The sequence below is a fragment of the Stegodyphus dumicola genome, chromosome X2 (genome assembly GCF_044657685.1).
Source record: "Stegodyphus dumicola isolate Sdum_Otavi_A_Nest chromosome X2, ASM4465768v1".
Lineage (NCBI taxonomy): Eukaryota > Metazoa > Arthropoda > Arachnida > Araneae > Eresidae > Stegodyphus > Stegodyphus dumicola.
This window is the reverse complement of record NC_140781.1, coordinates 14,414,989-14,442,385: the sequence shown is the minus strand read 5'-3', so window position 1 is coordinate 14,442,385 and position 27,397 is coordinate 14,414,989. Positions and strand designations below refer to the sequence as shown.

The window sequence follows — 27,397 nt, the reverse complement described above, 5'->3', positions numbered from 1 at the left end:
TTTAAGCGCTTCATTGCAATGCTCGTTTCAGCATTGTTTTCAAAGACAATAAGTGCCATCCTCACAAATTTTTACCTGTATTCTCTTCTAGGCCTGATTAGATGCCTATCTTTTTTTTTTTTTTTTTTGTAGAAATTCCAGATTTAAAAGGTAGCGTACCGGAAAGGATTAAGTCTCCCTCCAAGGTCATTAGATGAGCTTGAACAAGGATTACTTCATGTCTGGTTGTTGCTTCTCATTTCAATGACCGACAACTTAACAGACAGCATGGAACGTCGCTACCGCCAATGTATTGCAGCTAGGGGTCAACACATTCCGTATTAGAACCCATTTTTGTAATATTACTACCCCATTTTTCCTCAAAAAACTGCGATATACTGTTTCTTCAAGACTGGATTTCTCTGCCAAGAGTACAATTTTTTTGTAATTCATGTTTGTTTTGAACTTTAGAAACATTTTATGTCATATTCATTAAAGAGCTGTTTAGTGAGCATGTGCTCTAAATTTCTGGTTTCTGTGTTGCTTTATTCACAAATAGGACACAAAATACATACTGTTCCTTAACTTTTGGAGGGCATTGTATTTGAATAGCTCTGACTTACCTCTTGACTATTTAATAAGAAAAGAGTGCAACTGTAATCTATTCCATGCTGTAAGAAGGACTCACCTATATTATTTAATTTGATTTAGTTTTAAGTGATTTTATTGGATCTTTTATTTCTCTGTCTTTTAATGTAGTTCATGTTTCATGATTTTTCCTGATTTGAATTCATCTTGTAGGCTGTATTCATCACAGCAGTATTTAATGCTCACCAGGATATTATTTTTGTTGCTTTTATTATCTCTACCTGATTTTTAGGTAAGCTATGAGGGTGTATCCATTAAAAAAGTTATAAGTGTAATAACAATACAATACAATTTAGGTAATAATCAAATCTCCTTAGGCATTTATCTGAACATACTACCAAGCCAGTTCTTGGTAGTTGTTTTCACATCGCTGTCGGAAGAGAACTTCATCCCAGATAGATGTTACTTCAATTTCGGAAAAAGGAAGTAGTCAATGGGTATTAAATTTGGGCTATATGGAGGCTGACTCTAGACCTCCCATGTAAACTTTTGCAGCAGTTTTAGAAGTTTGGCAAGTGGTATGGAGCCGGGCATTGTCATGCGGGAGGATAGCATCATCACTGAACATGCCAGGGCACTTCTGTCAGGTAGCTTCACATAACCTTGTCAAAGTGGCACAATAACAATAGGCAGTAATGGTATGGCTATGTTCCAGATACTTGATCAGGATAATGAATCACGACTTGCACCTGCAAGTAAGGCCACTTTTCTAAACGTCTTAACATTTAAATCTCTCTGACACATCTACAAACTTATGCTATGTACCCACATTAACTGCTGCTAAGCAGCTATTGCTATCTGTCTATATGCTGGAGATAAAAGTATTCTCTTCTCCGGCAATAATTATTTTTCAAGCGCTGTTGCTCGTAACTTGTTTTTGGATCAACCTACGTATAACTAATAAGCATTTGGTCCATTATATCTTCTTTAAGGTCTGAGCCATCATTTTATCAGAAATTACTTCGATTTAAATGAAATAATGCATTATCATCAATAATTCAATTAAATCCAAGCAATTTGGTTTTACATCATGCCACAGATTGCTTCTATAGATGAAATACCTTGCTTTTTATAAATAAAATGAGCTTTTTCAATGTGAATAAACCATCATCACTTTGCTGTTACATCTGATTTAATTAGCTTTGCAAGTCAACTTTTGACAATATGAGTTGGTAATAGTGAAACAACCTAATAGATTCATATCTGAAATGTTGATAACAGTATTGTAGTCAATTCTGTTAGAGATTTATAGCATTTTTCAACAGCTTCCAATGTTGATTTTGTAGAAGAAGAAACTAAAGTGTTTAAAATTGCTTTTAGCATGAAGAAATGCTCTAAAGTATTGCTGATTCTTGGGCTTCACCCCAGTCAGTATAATTTGAGTATTACATTAACTCAGGATTTTATTTCTCAGTATTCTACCGATATTAGGCATGTGCAAGGTTCTAAAAATGTTGTTTCTGATGCCCTTTTGAGAATCAAAATTGATTTCATAACAAAATATCCATTTTTTGGATTTAAAAAAAATTTCCGAATCAAAATTGATTTCATAACAAAATCTCCATTTTTTGGATTTAAAAAAAAATTTCCGAAGCTCAACAGCATGATCCGAAGGTACAAAACCTTCTCAAAAATAATACATCATCTTTGAAGCTGGAATTCAAGCTGTGCCAATATTCCAATGGTAACATTCTTTGTGACATCACTACTGACATTCCTTGTCCATTTGTGCCAAATTCATTTTGCAGATTCATCTTTAATCATCTGCATAATCTATCATATCTAGGAATTGCAGCTGCTATGAAACTCATTTGTTCTCATTATGTAAGGCCCGATATGAAATGTCATATAAAAAATTCGGTGAAATTCTGTGATTCTTGCCAGCAATCAAAAATAAGCCAACTCACAAAAGCACCATTGGGTACATTTTGTTTCTCTGATGTGCATTTTTCACAAATCCGTATACATATTGTTGGCCCGTTACTGCCATCAAGAAGGCAACATATACTTTTTGACTTTAATAGATAAATTTTCCAGATGCCCTGAAACCATACCTATCCCCGATATGTAAACAGAAGCTATTTGCTGAGCCATTTTCAACTCGTGGATATCTCGCTTTGGCTGCCCATCGGTTATAACAACGGACCAAGGTTCTCAAATGAGATCCATGATGTTTGCAGAGTTTACTCACATTTTGTGAACAAACAAAATCATGATGACAGCCTATCATCCAATGTAAAATGGCATTGTTGAGCGATTTCTCCGGCACCGAAAATCATTTCTCGAGGCTCACAAGAACAATAATTGGACTGAATCACTTCCTAGTTGTTCTGCTTTGCATCCGGACAGCAATTAAAAAGGATATATTAACATCTTGTGCAGAACTTTTGTACGGCACAACACTCAGGCTGCCTAGCAACATCATCATACTGTAGATGATAACATCAACTACGGTATCTTCATGCGACACTTAATTCATCACCAATCTCCGACATAGAATGCAGCAATTAAACCCTATAGTGACATCTGCACATTGTCGAGAGAGGTATTATGTAAGTCCACACTAAAATCGTGTACACGTGTATACTTATGTATTGATCGAGTCAAGTCGCTGCTGTGCCAGCCGAACTCAGGTGTGCACAAAGTCCTCAAGAGAGCGGGCAAAACTGTCACAATTGACAGAAATGGCTTTAAATCAATGGTGCCCATAGACCATGTCAAACCAGCCTATTTGTTCTCAGACTCTGATTTACCTGAGCCGAAATCAGATAGAGACTTAAAGACACAAACTGTCACACGATCTGGAAGACGTGAAGTTTCCTAAGAAACTTGCTTCTTACATTACAATTTAAAAAAATATTTGAAATTTAATTTTTTTCACATATTTATTAATATATTTTACTTTTTGTATGTATGCATTATTACCTTTTCATAATGTTGAATCACATTTTGATTTTTCTAATTTTATATCCTATTTTTGTGTTAAAGAAATACTCGACAGCACAGATCCTCATAAATATTCATCCAATGTCATTCCTTTGAATTGCCAATTGCCATCAAAGAAATTGGGGGGGGAACTGTGGGGATAGTGATAAGGAACATCCTTATCACTATCACCTTGCGCCCCCCCCTCTGCACATGTGCCGACAAAATACAGCAACCCTAGGTAGAAGCACAGAGAAGAGAGTGACCTGCTGTATGAGTAGTAGCATGCATATTTGAAGTCTTACAATAAAGATTGATTTTTACTCGGTAATATGTCTGCTGAAAGCTCTTGACGGATGCAGTAACAACATTTAATGTAATATGCACAACTAGCATTCTGTACGATCCACAACAATTCACTACAAGAACAAGCATAATGAGTAGAATAGCTGTTTAATTATATGTATGTGTATTAATAAAAATTACCTCTCTAATGTTACGAAATTCTGCTAATGGTAAGGGTTGGTGGGGTTCTAAATGAAAGCATTCTTAGGATTAGAAGCTATAGTCATTTTCCATGTCTTACTGCATATTGGTAGATGTAATGGGAATTAGGAAACTGATTATTTCGGAATTTATAAATATGTGTAGTATATTTAAAATAAACAGCAGCTGATTGAAAATGGGTGAATGCTTACTTTTGGAGAATACAGTAAATTTACTGCTTTTAAACTGAACAGCATTGTTTCTGCCAGTCCAGATACTTAGAATGACAACTGAATTGAGAAAAATTAGCTTTTATTAAATCAGATATTTAGTATAGTATACTAAGTTAAAGTAACTAATGAAAGTATAGAAATTGTAACAAGAGACCATACAATTTCAGTTTTTGATAATATATGCAAAAAAGGCACAAGGTTTATCTGGTAAAATCGGTTAAGGCATACTAATGCAATTACATAATATATATTTAAATATTGTTATTGAAGCTATATAAATAATAGAAGATTAAACTGAGATTGTTTTTCAGGTTGATAAGGAGATTTAATATAGTTAGGATGAAATAGAATTTCTTCCAAAATATGTAAAGTATTTTCTGTAAAACAATCTTAGAACAAGAGGGTATGGCTGTATCCTAGAAAAATAGATGAAGCCGCTGTCATTTGAAGTTTAGAAAGAATTTTATGTGTACTTCTGTAAAAGATCAAGGGAACATCACTTGAATTTTAGACAGTTTTACATGTATTTTAAGAGTAATTGTTTTAGAGGGAGCATCTTCTTGGAATGAATATTAGATATTGTCATAAAAAATACAGGGTGCGTTAGAAAAATGTATACACAGTTTGAACTGTCATAAAAAATTTAGTCTCTAACCAACAAGGTTAAATTTCTGGAAAAAGTAGGGGTAAAGTCCAAATATGAAAAATAGGTGTACTTTCTAGTCTTACTGAATGTTCAAAATGGTAATCATAAGCATCGATACATTTCTGAGTATGAGTTACAACTGATTCCCTACTTCACCTCAAAGTGTCCAATGGGATTTCTGCGCACACTGCTTGAATCTCATCTCAAAGTGTGTCAGGGTTACGTAGTCTACAGTGGTGCACTTCATCTTTGACTGTGCCACATAAAATAATCGAGCTGCATAAAGTTTGGAAAGAGCACAGGAAACTCGATTGGTCCCCTGCGTTCTGTCCACTGGCCTGGTACATCTTGATCCAGGTATTCTTGCACATCTCTGTGATAGTGCGAAGGGGCGCCATCTTATTGCTAAAAAAAATAGCATTGCTGTACATAACAGAATATCAGGAAAAGGGAATTAGCAAGCATTGTTAGGTACTTTGCTCCAATTATATTACCTTCAAAACAGAAAGGTCCAATGATTACCCAAGGAGACAAACCACATAACACTTTTGCACCAGGCAAATTCACAGCCTTTTTAATAGTAATTGTCTTCAATCCAGTACACACAATTATACCTATTGACAATTCCATTAAGTTTAAATTGTACTTCATCTGGCGAAACAATGTTTCCATAAATTCCAGTTCATATGTAACCATCTCTTGAACCCATTCACAAAATTGGACCCAAACACCATTGTAATGTGTCCTAAACCTGGACACACTTTGGGATGAGATTCAAGAGATGTAAACAGAAATTGAATTGACATTTTGCGGCAAAGTAGGGAATCAGTCCTGGTTCATACTCAGAAATGTATCGATGCTGAAGATTATTATTTGAACATTTACTTTAAACACCATTTCGAACATTCACTTTGACCAGAAAGTACACTTATTTTTCAAAGTGGAATATAACACTACTATTCCAAGAAATTTAACATTGTAGGTTGGAAAATAAATTTTCTATGAGAGTTCAAAGTGTGTATACATTTTTCTGGTGCACCCTGTCATATACTTTACTTCAAGAGGCACTGGAGTATAAATTTGTGGTGACAATACATGAAATGACAATTTCTCTTAGATTTCAAGCTTTCTTGGATGATTCTAGTTGTGATTGTCCATTTTTAATTTTGGGTGCTTTTCTATTAAAGCCATACCATGTATTTTTGATGCTGTACTGGCACATTTCAGCTGATTTCTTTCCCCATGCCTTTGGCTGAATGCTAAATGAAACAGAATGGTTAGAAACAGCAACAGAAAATATTCTCTAATTTCAGTATAAAATCCTCAAAAAATCCATTTTTGGGGAAGAACATAACATGTAATATATTTTTTACTTGTCGATAAGTTTTTCATTAGTTTCCAGAATTTTGTTGCATCCATCAATTTTAATGTTTGGATGAGATAGCAAGGAATTGGCATGTACTTTATTGATGTAATTATTCCAATCAAGTACTGTGTTGTGATTTATTTGAAGCAGGGTGTGGTGGAAACTTGATCAGTTAAATCCAGACATCAGAAGTAAATGAATTATGAGGCAGTAGTCAAAGGAATGCATTATCCAGCACACCAAGTCTGTGTTCAGAACCTTCTCCAACTGGCATGAGCAAAAGTTGCATGACGGTTTCTGCTTTGAGTCACGGTTTTTGTGTTCAGAACCTTTTCCAACTGGCATAAGCAAGCTGCATCACGATTTCTGCTTTGAGTCACAATTTTATTTCATGAGGTGGTTATTCAAATGCAATCTTTCTTTGTAAAGAATATCTCCTTGTTAAGTTGTGGAATCCATTGCAGTGGGAGGGAAACTGATTAGATGAAAGAAAGATTATATGAGCGATGGTTTTAAAGGCAATTATCACCAGGACAAAAGCCAAACCAACTTATGTTCCCTACTGAGGAAATATAACAAAATAAGAAAAGCACCAAGTGATGTGGCTTTAATGGAAAAGTATCTAATTTTGCATTATGTTATGAATTATGATATGGTTTGAATTCAGGTACTGGGACAACAGATTACTGGTTTTCGTATGCCAGATGTAAATGCCATTGCTGAGAAGAATGACGTAATTGAACTTGGCCGATTGCTTCAGCTAGTTCTTGGCTGTGCTGTTAATTGTGAGCGGAAGCAAGGTAAGTTGCTGTCATTTTTTGTTACAAAGAATGTTATTTGTTACATTGAATGTGAATTCATCACTACTTGTTTATCGACTCAACAAAATAACCTTTTAGGTGTAGAAGTCTAAGAATATGTAAAGTTGTATCTTAGATTATTTAACTAAGTGATATATATATGAAAAATCTGCAGTTTTTTGTTTGTTGTATTAAGTATTGTGAATAGAAAAAAAAGTTAGCTCGTAGAAAAAGTAAAGCCGAAACTTCATCTCTCAAAGACTGAAAGAGTATGACTAATGATACTTATTCATATCCAGATATTAAAAAATTTTTAGCTATTATAATTAGTTTAATATGGGTGTTTCTGTTGCTGAGTATTATATAACTTGGGTGCAGAACTTTAAAATATATGTGTATTTTTTTGGAAGAGGGCTACTGATTATCTTAAGTACATGACATTTCACTTTCTGCAGTTTGAGTCTGTATATAATTAGGATATGAAAAACTTTTGAATAACATTTTGGACGTAAACTTTTTTTTTTTAAAGTTAGGCTTAGTTCATGCAAAACCTCCCTCCTGTGGGACAATTCCTTTCGACTCCCATCCATATCGAGCGAACATCTTAAACAAAGGTGTGCCATCTCGAAAAGGTTTATAAGTATGCATTTTATGGATCTTCAGTTGGTACAACATAATAAGATGCAAATAAAATAAAAAGATTACCATATCAACACCAAATATAATTTTATTCTCCAACTCAATAGTCAAAATTTCATCTTCTATTTTTAAAAACAAATTGGATTCTAAAGATAAAAACTGTTGCCGAAGGGGGAAAAAAAAAAAAAGATAATACAATAATATGCAAGTAAACATTTATAATTATTAAAACATTATGAGAATTACTTTCAAACTAAATTTATATTTTATGCCATTGCATTCACTCCCCTTCTAGTAACGAACGTTACGTTAGAAAGATTGGAAGAAGTAATAGTGCTTATCATCAAAATAATAACAAAATTAATGTAGAAATAAAATATAAGTTTTTTAATTGCAATGGTGTCTTAATAAGTGTACCAGTGTGGGATTGTCTTAAAGCTGATTTGATTTTAGGTTGAGTCAGAGTTATTTTGGTTTGAATTTCAATTGGTGTTAGGTGCATTGTTTACATAATTTGGAGTCATAGGTTTCTTTCCTTCAGGGATTTGTTGTGGTAGAATATATGCTGGCTTCAATCTGTCTATCGATATATTTACTTCTGTATTCTTCTAAACCCCAAGAAACTTCTCAGCTGATGGGCATTTTCAGGGCATCTCCAGTCTTTAACTGCGGACACCTTTTCTGGATCCATAGACACAAATTTGTCAGAGATATGTCCGAGGTAAATCACTTCCTATCTGAATAATTTGTATTTAGCAGGACTCAACTTTAGATTGGCTTTTTTCAGTTTCTGAAGCACCTTTCTAAGATTTTCTAGATGCTCTTCAAAACTCTTCCCAACAACGTCATCCAGGTATATCAGACAGGCTTTGTAGGAAAGACATCTCAACATATTCTCCATGAGGCATTCGAATGTTGCCTGTGCATCACATAATTCAGAAAGCATCACCTTGAATTGCCAAAATCCTTTTTCGGTAGTAAATGCAATCTTATCTTGGTCATCAGGGTGTATCTCTACTTGCCAGTATTCACTCTTTAAATCAAGCATCATAAAGCACTTGTTTCCAGAAAGGGTGTCCAAATTGTCATCATTTCTAGGAAGAGTGTACCTTTCTTTGTGTTTATGCAGAATCTAGTTGAATAAGCTTTTTTTTTCTGATCAGGATGATGGGAGAGGCAGAAATACTTGCCAAAGGCTCTGTAACAAAACTTCCTTTCATGTCCTTTAAAAGTTTTCTCACACCTTCTTTAGCAATCGGTAGATGTCTTGAATGTTGCTTGATTGGTGGGTGGGTGATCTTCCCTATCGTTTCTATGTTGAGCCAAACTGGTTAGACGTACGTCAGGAGATGAGAGGGAGAAAACATCTTGAAATCCTTGAATTGACATGTTCTGCCATATTTCTCGCTTCATTGCTTGGTTGTGCATTCTGCAGTAACTCTAATGTTAGGCTCAGATCCTGGAGGGTAACTGTTTTAACGCAGGTTACTGGATTATGTACTGTAACCATTTCACCTTTTCTAAGGAAGTTTGCCTTATCAATTGCATAGGCTCCAGGAGAATGTTTTTTAAATCCTTAACATCTGCAATTCTCAGGACTTTTCTGTATCTCAGGATCCCGGATGCCATTGATGAAGTTTTGCAGGGACTGGGTTTCACTTGTTTCTGTTGGGCAGTCCGAAAAAGTGAGATAAGACAGCAGTTCAACATCTGAGGAGAGCTCCTGGAATGTTTCTGTGGCCTTCTGTTGTTTAACTGATGTCTGATATATTCTTTTGAATGCTTCTCCCAAAAGCACAACTCCAAAGTGGCAGATTGAGTTTTGAAATCTTGCCTCTGGTTTTCAGGAATTGTTTGAAAGATATTCACTCCGTCTGCTGTTAGAGAAGCTGCAAGGTAACAGGCCTTAGCTTGGGAATCCCATCCATTCGCGTCTGCCACTGTAGAAAATTGTGTGTCTATACACTTGCCAGAAGATCTTATGATCATATGTGGAGAACTTTAGAGAGAATCAAGAAAGCATAGGGAAAAATTTAAAACAATTAAAATTGCTTCCTACTGTCGTTATGACTTTAAGGTAAGCTTCTTTGGCAACAGCAGAAAACTCTCTCTTCAATTTGTTCTTTGACAGAATAAACTCTTTTTTTTCAATTTCTCCAGCTCTGTTATGAACTGTATCTATTCTGTCTTTTATAGCCTCGGATTTGTTCTCTTTTATGCAGGTAATTTCTCTTTTCATTTCCTCATTACTTGCTTCAATCGTTTTTTTGAACAGCTTTCATCTCTTTAACAGAATCTTTGATAACTTTTATGTCTTTTTTAACGGATTCTTGGCCCACATTCATCTTTTCTTTAATGAAGTTGATTGACCCTTCCATCTTTTCTTTGAATGCAGCAAAAGTAGTCACGACCTGTCTTACTTACTCCTCCACCGCTTTTGTCATAGGCATTCAATCCCGCTTCTGATGCCAAGAATTGTTGCATGTGTATGGGTTCACAATATGTTGATTGTGCACAGAATGGATGATAGCTTGATTAAGTTTATTTTATTTAAAGAAACACGTCACAGTTCTGCATCTTTTTTGCATCTCTTCATCTGCACAAAAATAATCATACAACTCTTCATAGTATCACAGAGTACAATTAGTAGTCCTACTAACTTCTAAGAACTTCATACTTCTAAGAACGTTAAACACAACTAAATGCAAAGGGCATCTAAAGAGCGAAGCTAACCTGGAGCTATCTCAGTACTCTGAACTCACATGTAACAACTACAGCTTAGAAATTGTGCTCTCTGCCATCTTATATAATTTTAGCCTGGTCGCCTTAAGATATAGAGTGATTGGAAAAGATGGGGTATTCTGAAAATTAAATAATTTCATGAAAACAGATTGCTTAAAATTGTTTGTCTCTTTTAATAATAGAAATAATGCCAGTTTATAATACATACAGTACAACTTGTCTTTTTAAGATGATGTTTTGCAGATGAGCTCCTTCTCTATGCAGACATTCCTGCAGTCTCTTTGTTACATTGTTCATGGTTTGACGTAACATCTGAACTGGAATTTTGGCAATTTCTTCTCTGATTTTGGTTTGGATTTCTTTAAAGATTCTGAGTGACAATGGCTTGACAGATGTGGACCTCTTACGACAGCATCTCGAATGGCTTGCATATCGTCTGGTGTACGAACAGTTTGCATACAGCCAGGAGGTTTCATTTTCTTTGCCGAACCAGATTTCTCGAAATTATGTATACATGATTTAATTGCATGCACAGATGGAAAATGATCATGGCATCCTAATTTAGATGGCAGAATTCTGTCTACACTGTCATTGTTCTTGTAAAACGCTTTGATCGTGAAAGCAGGTTGCACATTGCTCCAGGCATTCATGATAACTTAATGATAGGGTGTTGTTGACAGACTTTGTTATTCAATGTTACCAAATGCGCTCTGTTACCAACTCAAACTCAGAATTTCCTTTTTCATTGAATCACTGTGTATTTCTAGTACTTTCTGCTTATTGAAATTACTGTAAATCATATTAGAGCGGCATAGGGTTACTGTTATAGAGAACATCAGTTGCAGTTATTTAATTACAATATCCATTATTGTTATACAGGGACCGGAACTGACCAAAATGTCACCAAGTGTGTGCCAAGTTTGGTGATTCCTCGCCAAATTTGTCAACAAAGATTAGTCACCAAAACAGTCTCCAGCTTGGCAGTATCTCACCACATTTACTCTGTGTTAAATAATGTTGCCCCTGTATTCTTTTTTTCTGGCAGATCATCATTTCTCGCATCTTTTCATGTTTCATTATCCAGAAAAATAAAATTTCACATTTAATTGCACTAAATATACGCATGGAATTGCACTCTATATACAAAATTCATAACAGTACATTATTGTTTATGAAGAAAATGAAATTAGTAGTAATTTTTATGTGTAAGTAATTGCATGTATGAAAAGTAACTGCAGAGTTTGTTGTGCAAATATGAGCCAGTAGGCCTGTTATGGGGGTCAGGACCCAGCGTGAAGGATTTTTGTGCACCCTTATATAATTTTAAGTATATAATTTAATAACTTATTTTGACCTTTGAACAAAAAGGCCTTCTTTTATTGCCTTTTGGGCAGAAATTCATTGGATAATGTATTTACCCTTGAACAGGTAACTTCCACTTGGATACCCATTGAATTTGACATTTATTGATGGGTCCTTAAGACCCAGTAGCAAATGTAAAATTTTTCACACTGCATTCAAAGATAAATGCCCTGATGAACTATGAAGCAATTTTTTCAACATCCAGAAATTGCCAGGTGAAATGATAACTCAAAATTTAATGAAATTAGTAGAAGGGTAATATGTAAATTACATCTCTGAAGTTTATAAAGGAAAAATGCTGAATATATTAAACTGTTTTTGAAAGTATATTTTCTCATGTTGCAAATCCTAATGAATTTTCTACAAACTGGAAGAACTGCCTTTCTATTACTTTAACTTTTCCAGAATATAATCTTCAACTGTGTAAATTCAAAATTCGTTAAGATGAAAAGAGGGCAGAGAAAAGAAACTTACTTCTTCTAACAACAAATATTCAAAGCACTGAATGGCAGGATGTAGATAATGTATTACTGGATGCAAATGGGGGGAATGGAAATATCTTTCGAATTGAATCAGTTATCATCGTTCCTTTTAGAATATTCTTAAACTTGCGGGGAAAAAAATTGACAGATCTATATGTACTGTTCTACTGGGCTGATTGACAAAATTGAAGTTGCATTTTTCATATCTCGGGATATATATTAGATTTATGTATAGCATTGTACTAATACAGGTATTTTGACACAAAAATCGGACTTTTTCTGAAATGACGTGGCAATTTTTTTCCATATTTCAATTTTACAACTCAAATTACGCCAAACTGATAAATTTTGTAAAAATCGCACAAGTAGTATTTAAAAAATTAGCCCTCAAAATTTTAGCTCCTCAGTGTTAATTGAATTTGGTATATATTTATAAATATCTCTTCTTTTATGAAATTTATTTGACTCTTCCTTTCACATTTCAAAATTTAGGTTCATAAATTTAGGTTCAAAATTTAGGTTTATTTCTAAGCATGCCTGCAAAAAATTAGAATTTTTTACTCAAAATTTCCGAAGGTATACGTGAATTTATATAGTGATGCATTTTGAAATTTGGCATATTTGTTGAAAGCAATAATAACATCAAATGTGGTTTACACACTTTGTTAAAATTATTTGAAAGTAAGAATGATGTGATTTTTTTCCCACTCATCCACAGTGTAAGAACGTAGGAACGATTTGATGTTTTTTCCGCTCCTGCACAATGTGCAGTGTTAAATTTTTGAGTTTCTCAGTACATTTCGCACCATTTTGTACGAAATTTAATGTTTAGGCATAATTTGGACCATAGAATCGAAATGTGGAAAAAAAAAAAAAAAAAAAAAAGGTGTGTTATTTCAGAAAAGTCCCATTTTGTGTCAAAATACCTATAATCCATTCATCAATATTATTTAGTAAATAAATTATTATGTTAGAGCAATGCTATATATAAATCTAATATGTATCCTAAGTCGTGCTTTCAAGACATGAAAAATGCAATTTGGGTTTGATCAATCGTCGCAGTGGAACGGAAGAAATAGAACTGTCCCCCCCTTTTTTTGCGCGGTGTGCAGGCAATGGTTTCTGCAAAATTACTAGGATGTGATGCAGTCCTGACCTGGTCAGTAAAGCCAAGTCCTGACATTTCAGTCTTTCAAGCTGAGCTAGTTGCTCTCAGAGCAGCTTTACGATTCTGCATTCAGACAGAACAGCCGTTAACAATAATATAGGGATTCAGACTCCAGGCTATCTAGGACAAACAATGCAAAATGCAAATAGTGAAAGAGATTCAGAGACTCTGCTATCTTTGCCGGAGAGCATGAGACCAAAACTCAAGTGGGTTTTTGTGTATACTTGGGTTTCTGGTAATGAAAGAGCCAATGAACAAAACAGGCAGCTATGGACTAAAACCCTCTTCATGCAAGCTCCGAGCTCACATATGAAGACTGCAACAAATTTTCTTCTCATGGAACAGTGGCAGAATAGCTGGAATGAGGCCTCCACAGGAAAAAAGTATTAAAATACATCCCTTGAGTCAGTGGCAAACTCAACAGCAGAACATCTGAATTAACTCAATTCCTCGTAGGTCATGGCCCTTACGTGAGTTATTTAGACCGTTTCGGACTTTGAGACAGTCATCAGTGCATTTGTGGGGCTGTTGAGGTCTCGTATCATTAAGTCTTCGATTGCCAGGAAACAACTAAATTTTACCTTTGGAAATCAGCCAATGAACATTGCTACGTTTGGGCATTAAGGAATGCACCAACATTTCACTTTTGATTTCTTAACAATTTGGTGTCGTGATACAATTCTCACTGTAGTGCCATAGTTGCATGTCGTGCTGCCTTCCAAATTTTCGGCATTTACATAGAACTATATTTACATATTTTCTTATCTCATACGTGTTTCCCTATGTATGTCTTAGGGTTAATTCACCAGCTAGCAGTGCATAGTAATAGTGTTTTCATATATATATTATACATTAACAATATCAGCATTAACATGCCTATATATATCAGCGTCACAGCGTTTGCTTGCTAATTTGTGATAGCAAATTGTCTTGTAATTTCCACACATGTACACTGTGCAAAAAAAAAAAAAAAAAAAAAAAAAAAAAAAAAGGGACAGTTCTGTATCTCGCATTCTACTGGGCTGATTGACAAAATTCAAATTGCATTTTTCATGTCTCAAAAGTGCTACTTAGGATATATATATAACATTTATATATAGCATTGTTCTAACATAGGTATTTTGACACAAACTCTGACTTTTTCTGAAAACAACATACCAATTTTTCTCCATATTTCGATTCTACAACTCAAATTATGTGTAGATATTAAGTTTTGTAAAATTTGTTGTGAAATTTATGGAGAAATTAAAAAATTTATCTTGAACAATTTTTTCAGTTTGCGCCACGAATAATTCACTTGGCGAAGTTCTTAATATACACTAAACTACTAAACTAAACTCAGTGGTGAAACAGCTCTAGTGGGCCAAGGCCAGCAGTGCCCCCAAATGCACATCACTGAGTTATGGAAATGATGTGAAATGCACAGCTTTCTGATGCATGTGAAGTAAGATATAAGAGAAGGAACGGGCAGTATTGGTGTCATTATTTCTGCCAGACGAATTATCGAAGAAAGTTGTTTTTTGTCTCGCAGGATACGTGTAATAGGAGAGAATGCCAGGCTACCGTCAATGAAGGCACTTCCAGCAGATAGACGATTTTACGAAGGGTATGGTGATCGGACTGAGAAGGACGGGTTGGTCCTTACATTAAATCGCAGCTGATACCCACATGATTGTGAGCATGGTGCATCGGCTATGGCGAACATGGTTGGAACAAGGAAATGTGGGAAGAAAGAGGGATGCAGGTGCAGCCAGAGTGACGTCAGCATGTGTGGATCGACGCATCCACCAACAAGCTGTGGTGGTCCCCCAAGTCACTTGTACTGCGATTCTGCAGCACGTTCAAGATACCCTAGATATTCCCGTGTCAACCAGAATCATTTCCCGTCGATTGGTTGAACGTGACCTGCACTCACGCCGTCCGTTAAGAAGACTGCCATTGACCCCACAGCACAGATGCTAACGTTTAGAATGGTGCCAGACTGGAGCGATGTGGATGACAGAATGGCGAAATGTCATGTTCTCAGATGAGTCACGCTTCTGTTTATCCAGTGACAGTTGCCGCATACGTGTGTGGCGTCGATGTGGAGACAGATCTAATCCGTCAGTAACCGTGGAACGCCCCACCGTGTGACAACGTGGCATAATAGTTTGGGGCGCTATTGCTTACGATTCCAGGTCTCCTCTAGTTCGTATTCAGGGCACTATGATGGCCCAACGATACTTGGACAATGTACTGCAGCTGGTGGCAATCCCCTACATTCAGGGGCTGCCAAATGCAATTTTTCAGCAGTATAACACCCGACCACACAGTGCTCACATCTGCCAACATGCTGTGCAAGGTATACAGATACTTCCCTGTCCACCGTACTCTCCTGACCTGTCGCCAATTGAACATGTGTGGGATGTGATTGGACGCCGTTTGCAGACTCTGCCCCTGCCTCGTTCAGAAGACGAACTGTGGCAAATGGTTGAAAGGGAATGGAAAGCCATCCCTCAGGACACCATCCACGCTCTTATTGACTCTATGCCCAGACGTGTTACTTCGTGCATCGCTGTCCGTGGTAGTCCTACATCCTACTGAGCCGACTCCGTTCTTGCTCTGTATTCTATCACTTTGAAATAAAGATCACTTACTGCTGCTTGCTGTCTCTCTCTTTTTTCCAAATTCCATCACTTTCTGACCACTCCTTCTTGGTGTTGCATTGCAGAAAAAAAAGTCACCTCGTTCCTACCTTTTTACATTGTGTGTGAGCGGAAAATAAGTCACATTGTTCCTCCTTTCAAATAATTTTAGCAAAGTGTCTAAACTACATTTGACGTTTTATCGCTTTCCACAAATATGCCTAATTTCAAAATGCGACAACATATAAATTCACGTATATCCTCGGAAATTTTGAATAAAAAAGTGTAATTTTTTGCAGGTATGCTTAGAAATACATCTTACTTTAAGATGACAGTAAAAATTTTATAGATTATAATTCACATTTTTTAAAAAAATTTACAAAAATTATTTAAAAATACAAATCTTAAAAATAAATCGTAAAAGATTGTTATAAATATATACCAAACTCAATTAACTTTGAGGAGCTAAAATTTTGAGGGCTAATTTTTTAAAAACTATTTGTGCGGTTTTTAGAAAACTTGGTAGTTTGGGGTAATTTGAGTCGTAAAATCGAAATATTGAAGAAAATGTTTATGCTATTTCAGAAAAAGTCCAATTTTGTGTCAAACTACATGTATTAGAACAATGCTATATATAAATCTAATACATATCCAGAGTGGCGCTTACAAGAGATGAAAAATGCAAGTTTAATTTTGTTAATCTGCCCAGTAGAATGGAAGATATAGAACTGCTCCCCCTTTTTTTGGCGCAGAGTACATATACAAATGTTTGTTATTTCAGTGTCATAATACTTGCATTGCTATTTATTAGTGTATATTTTCTCCACTTGCACATACTTATTGCATTTATGTCAATTTTTTGTATGCAATACTATCTTATAATGATACTGTGGGTTTCTGTTTCTGTTCAGATCTTGACAAGTTTAGTATTTTTTCATTATTTCCCTTTTCAAAGACTGTATAAATTCATGCATTCATATACAAATTCATCGTGTCTGTAACAGAATCTGAGCATCTGTATATTTATATTAGGAGTGTCTGTACCGACATATTTATTTTAACTAGCAAATGTATTTTAATAATAATTGTATATATACATGTATTTATAATATCTAACAGAATTTATTTATAATACCTAACGAACTTCCTATCTCGACATCTCTAGGATCGATGCGCACATCAACATTTGAACTATATTATTTGAACTAGCTAATGTATTTCAGTAGTGACTGTGTATATAAATTTTCTTTAATTCTGTAACAGAACTTGGTTTATTTGCATTAGCAATTATCCATTAATACGTATATTTTGTACCGGTTTATAAACTTTCAAAGTGTATAATTGTGCGCATGTATTTATTTACCAATTTATGGTGTCTGTAAGAAGACACTGAGTATCTGCAAATTTATATTAGGATTGTTTGCAACAGCATATTTATTCAAACCGATTTATGTATCTAATAGTGACTGTATGTTTACGTGCAATCATTTGTAATAACTGCAGTATTCACTATCTGTACATTTGTATTAATGATGAGTGCATCAACATTTTTAGAGGTTATAAAAATGTACATAAAAATGTATTTATGTACAAATTTATGCTGTTTGTGACAGAAATTCAGCAACATGAAGAATTCCTTATTTGAATGATTGATCGGTTTGCATCCAGTGATAATGCTTCATAGCCTGCACATTGTTCCCATTCCCCCTCCAAAATATTACTGCCTTTATAGTTCACCTTCCATTTTTTTTTTCCCTTCACTCACTTTCCCTTGCAAAAGCAGACTTTGGGGAGCTCGATATAAGGCACTCAAAAAGAATTATAGTTGTTGACAGGCACCTTTCGTAAGCGTACTGCCTGTCTCGTCAGCAGAAAAAAGAAAGGAAGCTTGATTTTAAATTTCACTTGCTAAATATTTATAAAAACATACATAAGCAAATAATAGTACTAAGAGCACAAAGGGAAAAATTTCAAATTTTTCATCCTTATTTTATATATTTAACAAATTTCTGTTGGTTCCATTTCATAATTCAAATGTATTAGCAACTAAATACTAAATTTTTGGATTGATATCTAATTCAAATAATTGTAATATTTTGAATTAAGGACTGTATAATGTATGTTATAAAAATTCAATATTAATATAAACAAATTATGAAAACTTACCAAATTTTCACAGAAAGCTTCACCAGTAGAACAAAACTTAAGAATAAATACCAATGCTTATGCACTTTCTGTTGTTCTCGTTCTTTTGTATATTAAAACTTTAATGGCACATATAAAAAAAGTATATACAATTGTATATAAATAATTATGCATTTTTTTACAAGTAGGCACCTCATGGCATTTCGTGTTTAATAAAGTTTGTAACCTTGGAGAAAAATTGCTGGAAGATAATCCTTTTATTAGACTTGTTAATTTTCAACCATCTACTTTCTCAAAGAAAGTAAAAGTATCAACTCAATAGGTGGAAAACAGGCACTCCAGATTATAAAAATTTTATCAACTTTGGGCTGACGAATAAATTTGTTGATTGTGTTACCTTAGTCTAGGCATGTGGCATGGCATGAAATCATACAAAGTCTGTAATTTTTTCATGTAACTGTCATCATAAATTTACTTATTCGATTAATTGCACATATGAACACAATCCACGTTTCTAATGTTTGTTTATATCTTAAATTGTCATTCCTTGATATGTGTAATTAATGTCCTTTCTTTTACCTTCTTTTGTGAGTCTGTCAGAGCATTGTTATGTAGGCATTGCATATGTACTTTTAGATATATGCCAGCACTCAATTAGAGTATGATGAACTGAACTCAATTAGAGTATGATGACTTGTGAAATATATGCTAGTGATTTTAAAATTTTTTTAAGAAACACTGTATTGCAATCTACTGCCCACTGAATTTATGCTAAATTGAAATATGTAAGCACTGTATTAAAATAAGTACATTTGCGGGCCACCAGTTTGACATCACTGGCTTAAAGCATTAAATATGTATTTGTATTAAATTTTTGTTGTCGTTTTTCATTCTAAAATTTAACTATTATCACTGCAAGACTATATACTGTTATTCATTATGATGCAGTTTTGATTCATAAAGTTTATGGCTAATATGAAATATTCTGTGCAAAATCTTCTCATTTTCTAAAATGCAGTACTAAATGATCATCAGGGTTGAGCATTTCCAAGGCATTTAAAACCATGGAACACTGATATTTTCTTTCTGGGTTTATTTTTGATGGTGGCCTAAGCTGGCTTTTATGTTGAAGCACCATTGTAGAGTTACATTGTGTGGTATCTACATCTGCATAGCAGAGTCTATATTGCATAAGATTACTAGGATATTTACAGTAAATATTAGATTATTTTTAAATGAACGACTTTGAAATTAAATCACATAATGAAGTTAAAATCACTTTACATATTTTAATGTGATTTTTCTTTTTTAGAATATATAGAAGCTCTGATGGGTTTGGAAGAAGATATACAGCATGATGTAATGAATGCAATCCAAGAGGTAGTTTTCCTGATTTCTTCTTTTTTCCAACAGCTTCTAATTTTTGTGTAGATTTGGTTTTGGGTTGTAACTCACTGCTGAGAAATGTAGTGTTTACTGCTACATTAGCAAAATTAAACTGAGCAGAAAAATATGCCTTTTTTTTTTTTTTTTTTTTTGTTTTGTAAAAGTCTTTGTGTTTGGTCATCATGGCAGGCTTGTTAGTAGTGGCTGACTTAGTTCTCATGCTGTTGAGTTCGATTTCAAATCCTTGGTAAATCAGGTATGTTTGTGACTAGTATTTTTGGGCATGCAAGTACTTAGAATCTGCTGAGCCAGAAGTCATCTGAAGAGATTTGGCAGTAGAGGAAGAGGACTACTAGTTTCAGATTTTATTTCCTGTGTTGTTCCAACTTAAAATTGAGGTGGACCTTGTGTAGACAGCTCTCATGTTCTAAATTAAGTAATCAAATTTAAAATTAATGGCACTATGTAGATAATGTAGATCTCAAATATCTATTGTATTGAATACTTTTTATTTATAAGAAAGCTTTCTTTGTTCTTCGAAATTTAAAGTCACTGGAACATAACCAAATTTTGAATGGTTATATATAGATAAATCTATATTTCTACAGATTTATAATCATCTTATTTATTCTGCTTTCTTTGAAGATATGTGCCCACCAGCGGCCAAGTAGATAAGGCCAAAGAACACTGATATTTTGACTTAAGTTTAAATCTTGGTGAATGGACTGGCTGTGTTGGTGTTTTCATGTTTTACCTTACGTGTAACAGAATTATAGGCTGGTTTCTCCTAAGGTGTCCTCTTTGAAGTTATCTCTGTAGGCAGATAACCCTTGTATGCTTTGCTTTATTTAAGCCAGACTACGAATGGTATTCTCAGAAAGATTAACCAAGTTTTGTGTGGCATATTCATTTTCAGGAATGTTAAAGGTAGCACGTTAGCTTCATATTTTGGTGGAACAAAGATGAGTTTGCATGCCTAGATACGTAGAACATATGAGCATTTTTGAATGGTAGTGATGTTTTGACTGATGTTGAATTGTGGTATTTAAATGACGAATTACTTTTTGACAAATTTTTTAATTTCTCTGTTTTTTAGGAAAATAAGGATATTTTGTTAATTCAGATATTAATTTTTTTATTTATGTTATTTGCTAATTTAATGAGCAAATGAAATAATTTATGTGATCTGTAATTATTACTTTGAAGCAGAGTATTTAATAATATTTCTGTTATACAGGATGGACATAAAAAAACTCACCCCCTAATCATATCTGCACAGTAGAACCCGTAAGGGAAGGGGGGAGGAACATTATTCTGAAGCATGGATAACACCTAAATTTTATATCTACTGACCATATAAGGCGCCAATACATCCCTCAACACCTACGAATCTCATTCTGAAACAAAGTACCAAAAATAAAAAAAATTGCATAGGAATAAAGGTCAGCATGCTTCACTTTCGATAAATTTTACCGTAACAGGCATATAGCTTCATCTAGTAGCAACAAAAATTACTAATTAAATGTTCTATCTAAAAAGTTATATGTGGTGCATCTGACCACTGAAAATAATTATTTGCCTCAGCTACAGAGACCACTGAAAATAATTATTTGCCTCAGCTACAGATAAACTTCTTTAATATATTACATAACAATAGTAATTTTTCTTAAATGTATGGTAGGATTCCAGTAATCCACACACCTCGACTAAGGGTCCTGTGTATAAGTGAATTTTGCAAATCAGAGGTCGTCTTTGTTTTTACATCTTTCTCTGTCTAATTTTTACATGAAATTTGGATTCTTTGCGCATAAATATAGGAATTGAGCTGCAAAGGAATTAAAAACTAGCTCTCTGTTTACATTCATCTTCAATTTCTTGACAACACAACAGAAGATTAAATTATGTGATGAAATTCTAAAGATGAAATAGTTCTTTTAGTTTATCATCACTGAATTGATATTTCTAAAAGCCGCTAATGGTATTTTTTTAAAAAACAAGTTGTTTACTGATAGGTGCATAAGTGACCTGGACAGATATAGATCTGAATGAAATAAAACCTGATACTTGGAACCAGTTTGTGTGATTTTTGTTTTATGATAATACATCATCCCCAAATAAATAAATAACAAAAATCATTGTCTGGGAATTAATCAGGATATATTTAGGATTTAATATTATGCTTTGTAATACGTTTATATGCCTCCAAAAATGCAGTGCAAGGGAGAAACTGGGTGAAAAAAGCGGTAACTATTAGAAATGGTTTTAATTAAAGGAACTCTTTCCTAAAAATGACAAGAATTGCAAAATTCTTTATGTGACTTTTGTGCTCTTAAATGAAAGAAAAGCTAGATAAATTAAGAGATAACACTGTGTGCAAAAATGTAACCTGTGTGATTTTTCCTAAATTGAATTTCTATGCTAAATCCATCATGTTCTGCACATATGATATTGAATATCTTCACTAGCAACTTGCAAGAAGTGTTAGAACTGAAATTTTGGATTTATTAAAAGACAATTTCAAGTTTTTATTCCAGTGTTATTCAATTTTTGATTTTTAATGCCACACAAACATCTTAAGTTATTCTCTGACAATGTAAACAAGTTTGCCTTTGTTCTGTGGAATGTAAAAAAAATAAGCTACAAAGTGCATTTAAGGTGAAAGTCCATGTCTGAAAATGTGTGGAGAAGTGTATTCTTACATATGTCATAGAAGTAATTTATGTTTATGAAAAAATTCAAATTCTCATGGTCTGGGATTAGTATTAAAAGAGACATATGAAGAAGATGTTAAATAATTTCAGTGATGGAATGTATTAGCTTCTTTAATCACTATGTGTAAGTATAGTGTACTTGTATTAAAAAGTTTTATATTAAAAACTGAAATTCTGCATTTTATGAAATTACATTCTTGAATTATGAGTACTGAGATTGGTATTCGCGATCATTTTTGCTGTCTTTGTCATCATTTTTAATTCTTTTCCCAACTTGAACTATGATACTTATATGTGTAATTTTTTCATCTAAACTAACTTCATGAACTGAATTGAACATTCTAGGATTGTTACTCTTTATTCCCCCCCCCCTAAAAACCATAAATTATTGGCTAGATATAAAAATGACATTGTTTGAATCTGTGTGAAGTTAAAGTATGAATGTGTGCATGGTTTGAATCCATGAAAAGGTATGGATGTTTGTAAGGCATATATGCACTATTGACTACTGTTTCTGATTTATCATCATTACATTTTCGATGAAGGAAAGTTGAAAATGGCTGATAATCCTTCTCCAATGAATGATTGATCAACAACTGCTGACCCACTGAGGCAGAAATTTGCTGAATTGATAGGCAAATAACCATTTAACTAGAATATAACTAGAAACCTGAAGAAATGGCCATTTTCCTGAGCATTGTTATATTTTAGTACAAAGTTAAAAACAGTATCGATGAGAAGGTATTAGTTTATAGAGTATATCTATAATCTGTGGTCTTTTTTTAATGGCTGCTCGGTATTTTTAAATCATAATGGATATTTTTCAATTTCCATCATGTAAGGGTGATAGACAGTCATTTAGTACTCTTGAATATGGCAGAGAATATAAAAGTTATCTGCCTGATGATATGGATATCTTTGAGGAGGACTTATAAAGGAAAAATTTGAGGTTGAAGATTTCTTCATAAACTTGAATGTTTTAGATTGAATTCTGCACATTGCTTTTTTATGAATGTTGTATGTTCATTAGACTTGTTCATACATATACGTTGCTGTTGAATGCAGAATGTGCCACTTATTGTGATAACTGTTAATGTTATTTGGATGTTATTATCAAATTGCCAAATTTCTCACATATATGTGCAAAGACATGAAGAATACATTGCTTATTGTGATCAACAAGTAAGTTATCAAAATATTATAGAATAAAATTGAAGTCAATTCGTGAAATGAAACAAAATTACCAAATGAGGATGAAATACCAAATGTATCAGAGGTGTCACCAAGCAAGGGATCAAATCACTAGTTACCCAAATTTTAATTTAAAGCAACCATGTAAAAGAAACCTGTTTTTTAAATCTTATAGGAAGATCAAATGGACTAACCAGTATAATGAAGCTGAGTTCCAGGTAACCTAATGTTTCATGCCAAAAATGTCATCTGTTATTTTGAACTTTACTTTTTTATGAATATTCTGTTGCATGATATGTTTATTATATTCTGTTTAGTTATTTATATAGCAGCGTTTTAGCAAAAGTGATAATGATCTAAAGGATTAAGTTCACTTGTTATTACACTATGTCTAGCTCGCAAATTTAGTCAACAGAGTTCTGTTCTTAAATTGAATATTTCTCAGCCCTTCTTGTGCAAGACACAAGAGATTGTGTAGAGGATAGTAAAGGTATTATTTGAAAATGAAAGCATGAAATAGATGCATAGCCAGAAAGATTACAATGTTGAGAAAGTGCTAAAGCTTTCATTTGCAGATGTTCATGAAAAAAATGTTACATTCAGCGGTCCAATTCATGCAGCTGAAAATTGGAGAATTACCTGTAAAAATTGGGAAAGATGATTTTGTAGCAACAGATGGCTAGTTTAGCTGGTGGGAGAAAAGCAAAAAACATTGTTTATAAATGTATTGTTGTGTGCATACAGGTTTGTAATAGATTGATGGAAATTGATAACATGGAATTGATGATAGCTTGATAAAATTTCTTTCATCAAAGGAAACACTTCACAGTTCTGGAACTTTACACAAAAATAGTCATACAGCTCTTAATACTATCACAGACTGCAATCGGAAGTTACACTTCAGAGTACTAAGGACATTGAACACAATGCAATGCAAACCTCATATAAAGTGTGAAGCTAATTCAGACATATCTCAGTACTCTGAATTCTCAATGAACTAAACAACTAAAAACTGAGAAACTTAGGCTCTCCCCAATCCGATATATTTTTCCCTCGGAGAAATTTCTTGTACTTCTCAAAATTACTGGAAGGCATATTAGAGCGGAAACCTAACAGTTGCACAGAGGATCAGTTACAGTTATTCTGTTACAATAGCCATTACAGTTATACAGGGACCCGACTAAAATGATCGGCAAGTTTGCCAACTTTAGGGAGATTTCTTGTCAAATCTGGCAAAAAAAATTACTCGGCGAAACTTTTGCCAGTCTCGATGATACCCCTCCAATATAGCGAAATAGCCGTTTACTGAAAGTTAAATCTATCTGCACCTGTATTCTCATTTTTCTGGCAGGGCATCATTCTCTCAAGCTTTTGATGTTACATAATACAGAAAAATACAATACTTTCACATATAATTTCACTAAAATCATCTATCTGTGTACAAAATTCATAACAGTTTTCATGGTGAAGAAAAGAGGCTGATTTACCTGTTGCAGGAATGTGTTTGTCAAATGAATGGTCTAAATTACTGTCCTGAAAATGTTTTGTAATTCCAGCGAAACTATACTATACTCATTATACATAATTATTTAAAACTGAAATTTCAAAAGGGTGCAAAGTATTGAAAAGTCGTGAGTATTTTATGCTGCATCAGTGTATGTGGTTAACCCATTAAAGAGCCTGCCCCTCTGAATGAAATGCTTTGAAAATGGCCGTGTTGTCCAAAAAAAATCGCTTTCGTTTTCTGAAATCTCCCTAAGATGGCCCAGCCTAGGGCAGTATGTTTGCTTCCTCTTAGTGTGATGGATAAGCGATAAAATTGCCTCCCCTCTAATGAATGGCAAGAAGTACTTGTGTTAGTTTCATCTCTCCTCTTTCTTTGTACTTGTAGCTTTAGACGTGTTTCTTTAATATGTGAAGTCTGAATTTTCTGAAATCTTTGTAGAATTTTAGCTTCCAAGCTTGTAAATTTTCAATTATTCGACATTTTATCGGCAGTTATTTTGTTACACAATTTTTTTTACTATTACTATTTTATTTAGTTTTGGTAGGCCAATTTATTTTGGGAAATTAAATTTTAATCCATTTTTTTACCGACACAGTTTTCTTCACATTATAAGTCCATATATATTTACAATGAGAGTACGATATTTCTCAGGAATTTTCGGAAAATTTGGTATACATATTTATATTTAGCATTGAATTTTCCCCACAAGTTGTTCGTTAACAGTCGAGCTCATGCTCATAAACGCTTGATCTTTTCAGCATGGAATTGGCAAGCAATAATCTTCCTAATGTTTTTCGGGATTTTAAAGCAATTTCTAGAATTTGGCGGTTTTCTAAAAATATTTTGCTAAGTTTAGCTATTATACAGTTGCTAGCAATGTGGAATTTAAAACCAAAATGTATTCCTTCATTGATTTGAGAGATGGCATTTCGAATTTAAGCGGAAGTTTAAATGAATTTGATACAATCTTACCCCAGACCAGAAAGAAGTATTTCTCTGTGTTGGATGGATTTTCTTACTTTTCCGCATTTTATAGATTAAATGCATAAAGCAGACACCCACAAAAATCTCTTTTGATTCTTATGGTTTCAGTTAAATGAATTGTAAAATATATATATTTTTTAAACTTTCAAAATATTTTTGCTTGTATATGCATAAATTTAAAATCGTGGGACTCCCACGTTCAAATTATATGACTACATTGCAGTATTTAAGGTAATAACTGAAATTATAGTACTGAAATGACATAGAATATAAGAATAATTATAATCAATTTAAATAATTTCTATTATAAATTTCTATTCTATTGTAGTCTATTTAAATAAATTTCTATTTTCATTTAAAATTTGCCATTATTAGCATCCCTGCAGTTTAATGTAATCGTAGGATTTCCCGAATTCTATTAGGTCCTTAACATAATTTCAAGGACTAATAGAAAAGTGATAACATGATAGACTATGTCTTAAGTACCAATAGCCAAGTATTTGTAATTAAATAATTAAATAAAAATAAATATTGAATATCAGCCACTTTTTTATTTATTTCTAGTCGTATAACAAAAGATAAACAAGAATACTATTACATCTAAAAATTATTTAATAAATTATTTTGCTAATTTTATATGAATAAGGAAACACGGTAAAAATGTTTTAATGACTGAATTTACTGTTAAAAATCAAACAAACCCCCAAATTCCTTTTTCCCAAAACTGCTTAAAATGTTTTGATTAAATATGATTTGAATGAGTTTTCCAATTCTGTTTTGAGTGATATAAATTAGGATATAATATTATTAAATTAGGATGTAAATTATTATTAGTAATATTTTTTATATTCTTATAACTTGGCAGAATATTGTTTACCATTAAAAATTATATCTAAAAGAATTGAATTTTGAAAAAGAATAAACAATGAAATTAACTGTTCCATTTTGTCTTTTATGCTCCTATTTATATAAAAATGGAATCTGGCCTGTGAATTTACACTGCTCGGCATTAAAAATGCAACACCAAGGAGTGGTCAGAAAGTGATGAAATTTGGAAAAAGACAGAGACCGCAAGCAGCAATAAGTGATTTTTATTTCAAATTCAAAATGATAGTCAGAATACAGAGCGAGAATGGCGACGGCTCAGTAGGATGTAGGACCACCGCGGACAGCAATACATGAAGAAACACGTCTAGGCATAGAGTCAATAAGAGTGCGGATGGTGTCCTGAGGGATGGCTCTCCATTCCCTTTCAACCATTTGCCACAGTTTGCCTTCTGAACGAGGCAGGGGCAGAGTCTGCAAACGGCGTTCAATCGTATCCCACACATGTTCGATTGGTGACAGGTCAGGAGAGTACGGGGGCCAGAGAA

The 27,397-nt window shown here is 33.7% G+C and overlaps 1 protein-coding gene across 3 annotated transcripts in view; it reads left to right on the top strand.

Moving 5' to 3' along the window:
• hook (hook microtubule tethering protein) overlaps positions 1 to 27,397 on the top strand; it is a 227,166-nt gene that overhangs the window by 45,209 nt on the left and 154,560 nt on the right. For all 3 annotated transcript variants that reach the window (XM_085809576.1, XM_085809575.1, XM_085809577.1), the window contains 2 exons: positions 6,951 to 7,083; positions 19,558 to 19,625. In XM_085809576.1, the coding sequence (XP_085665702.1) occupies positions 6,951 to 7,083; positions 19,558 to 19,625 (201 nt within the window). The remainder of the gene's footprint in view (positions 1 to 6,950; positions 7,084 to 19,557; positions 19,626 to 27,397) is intronic.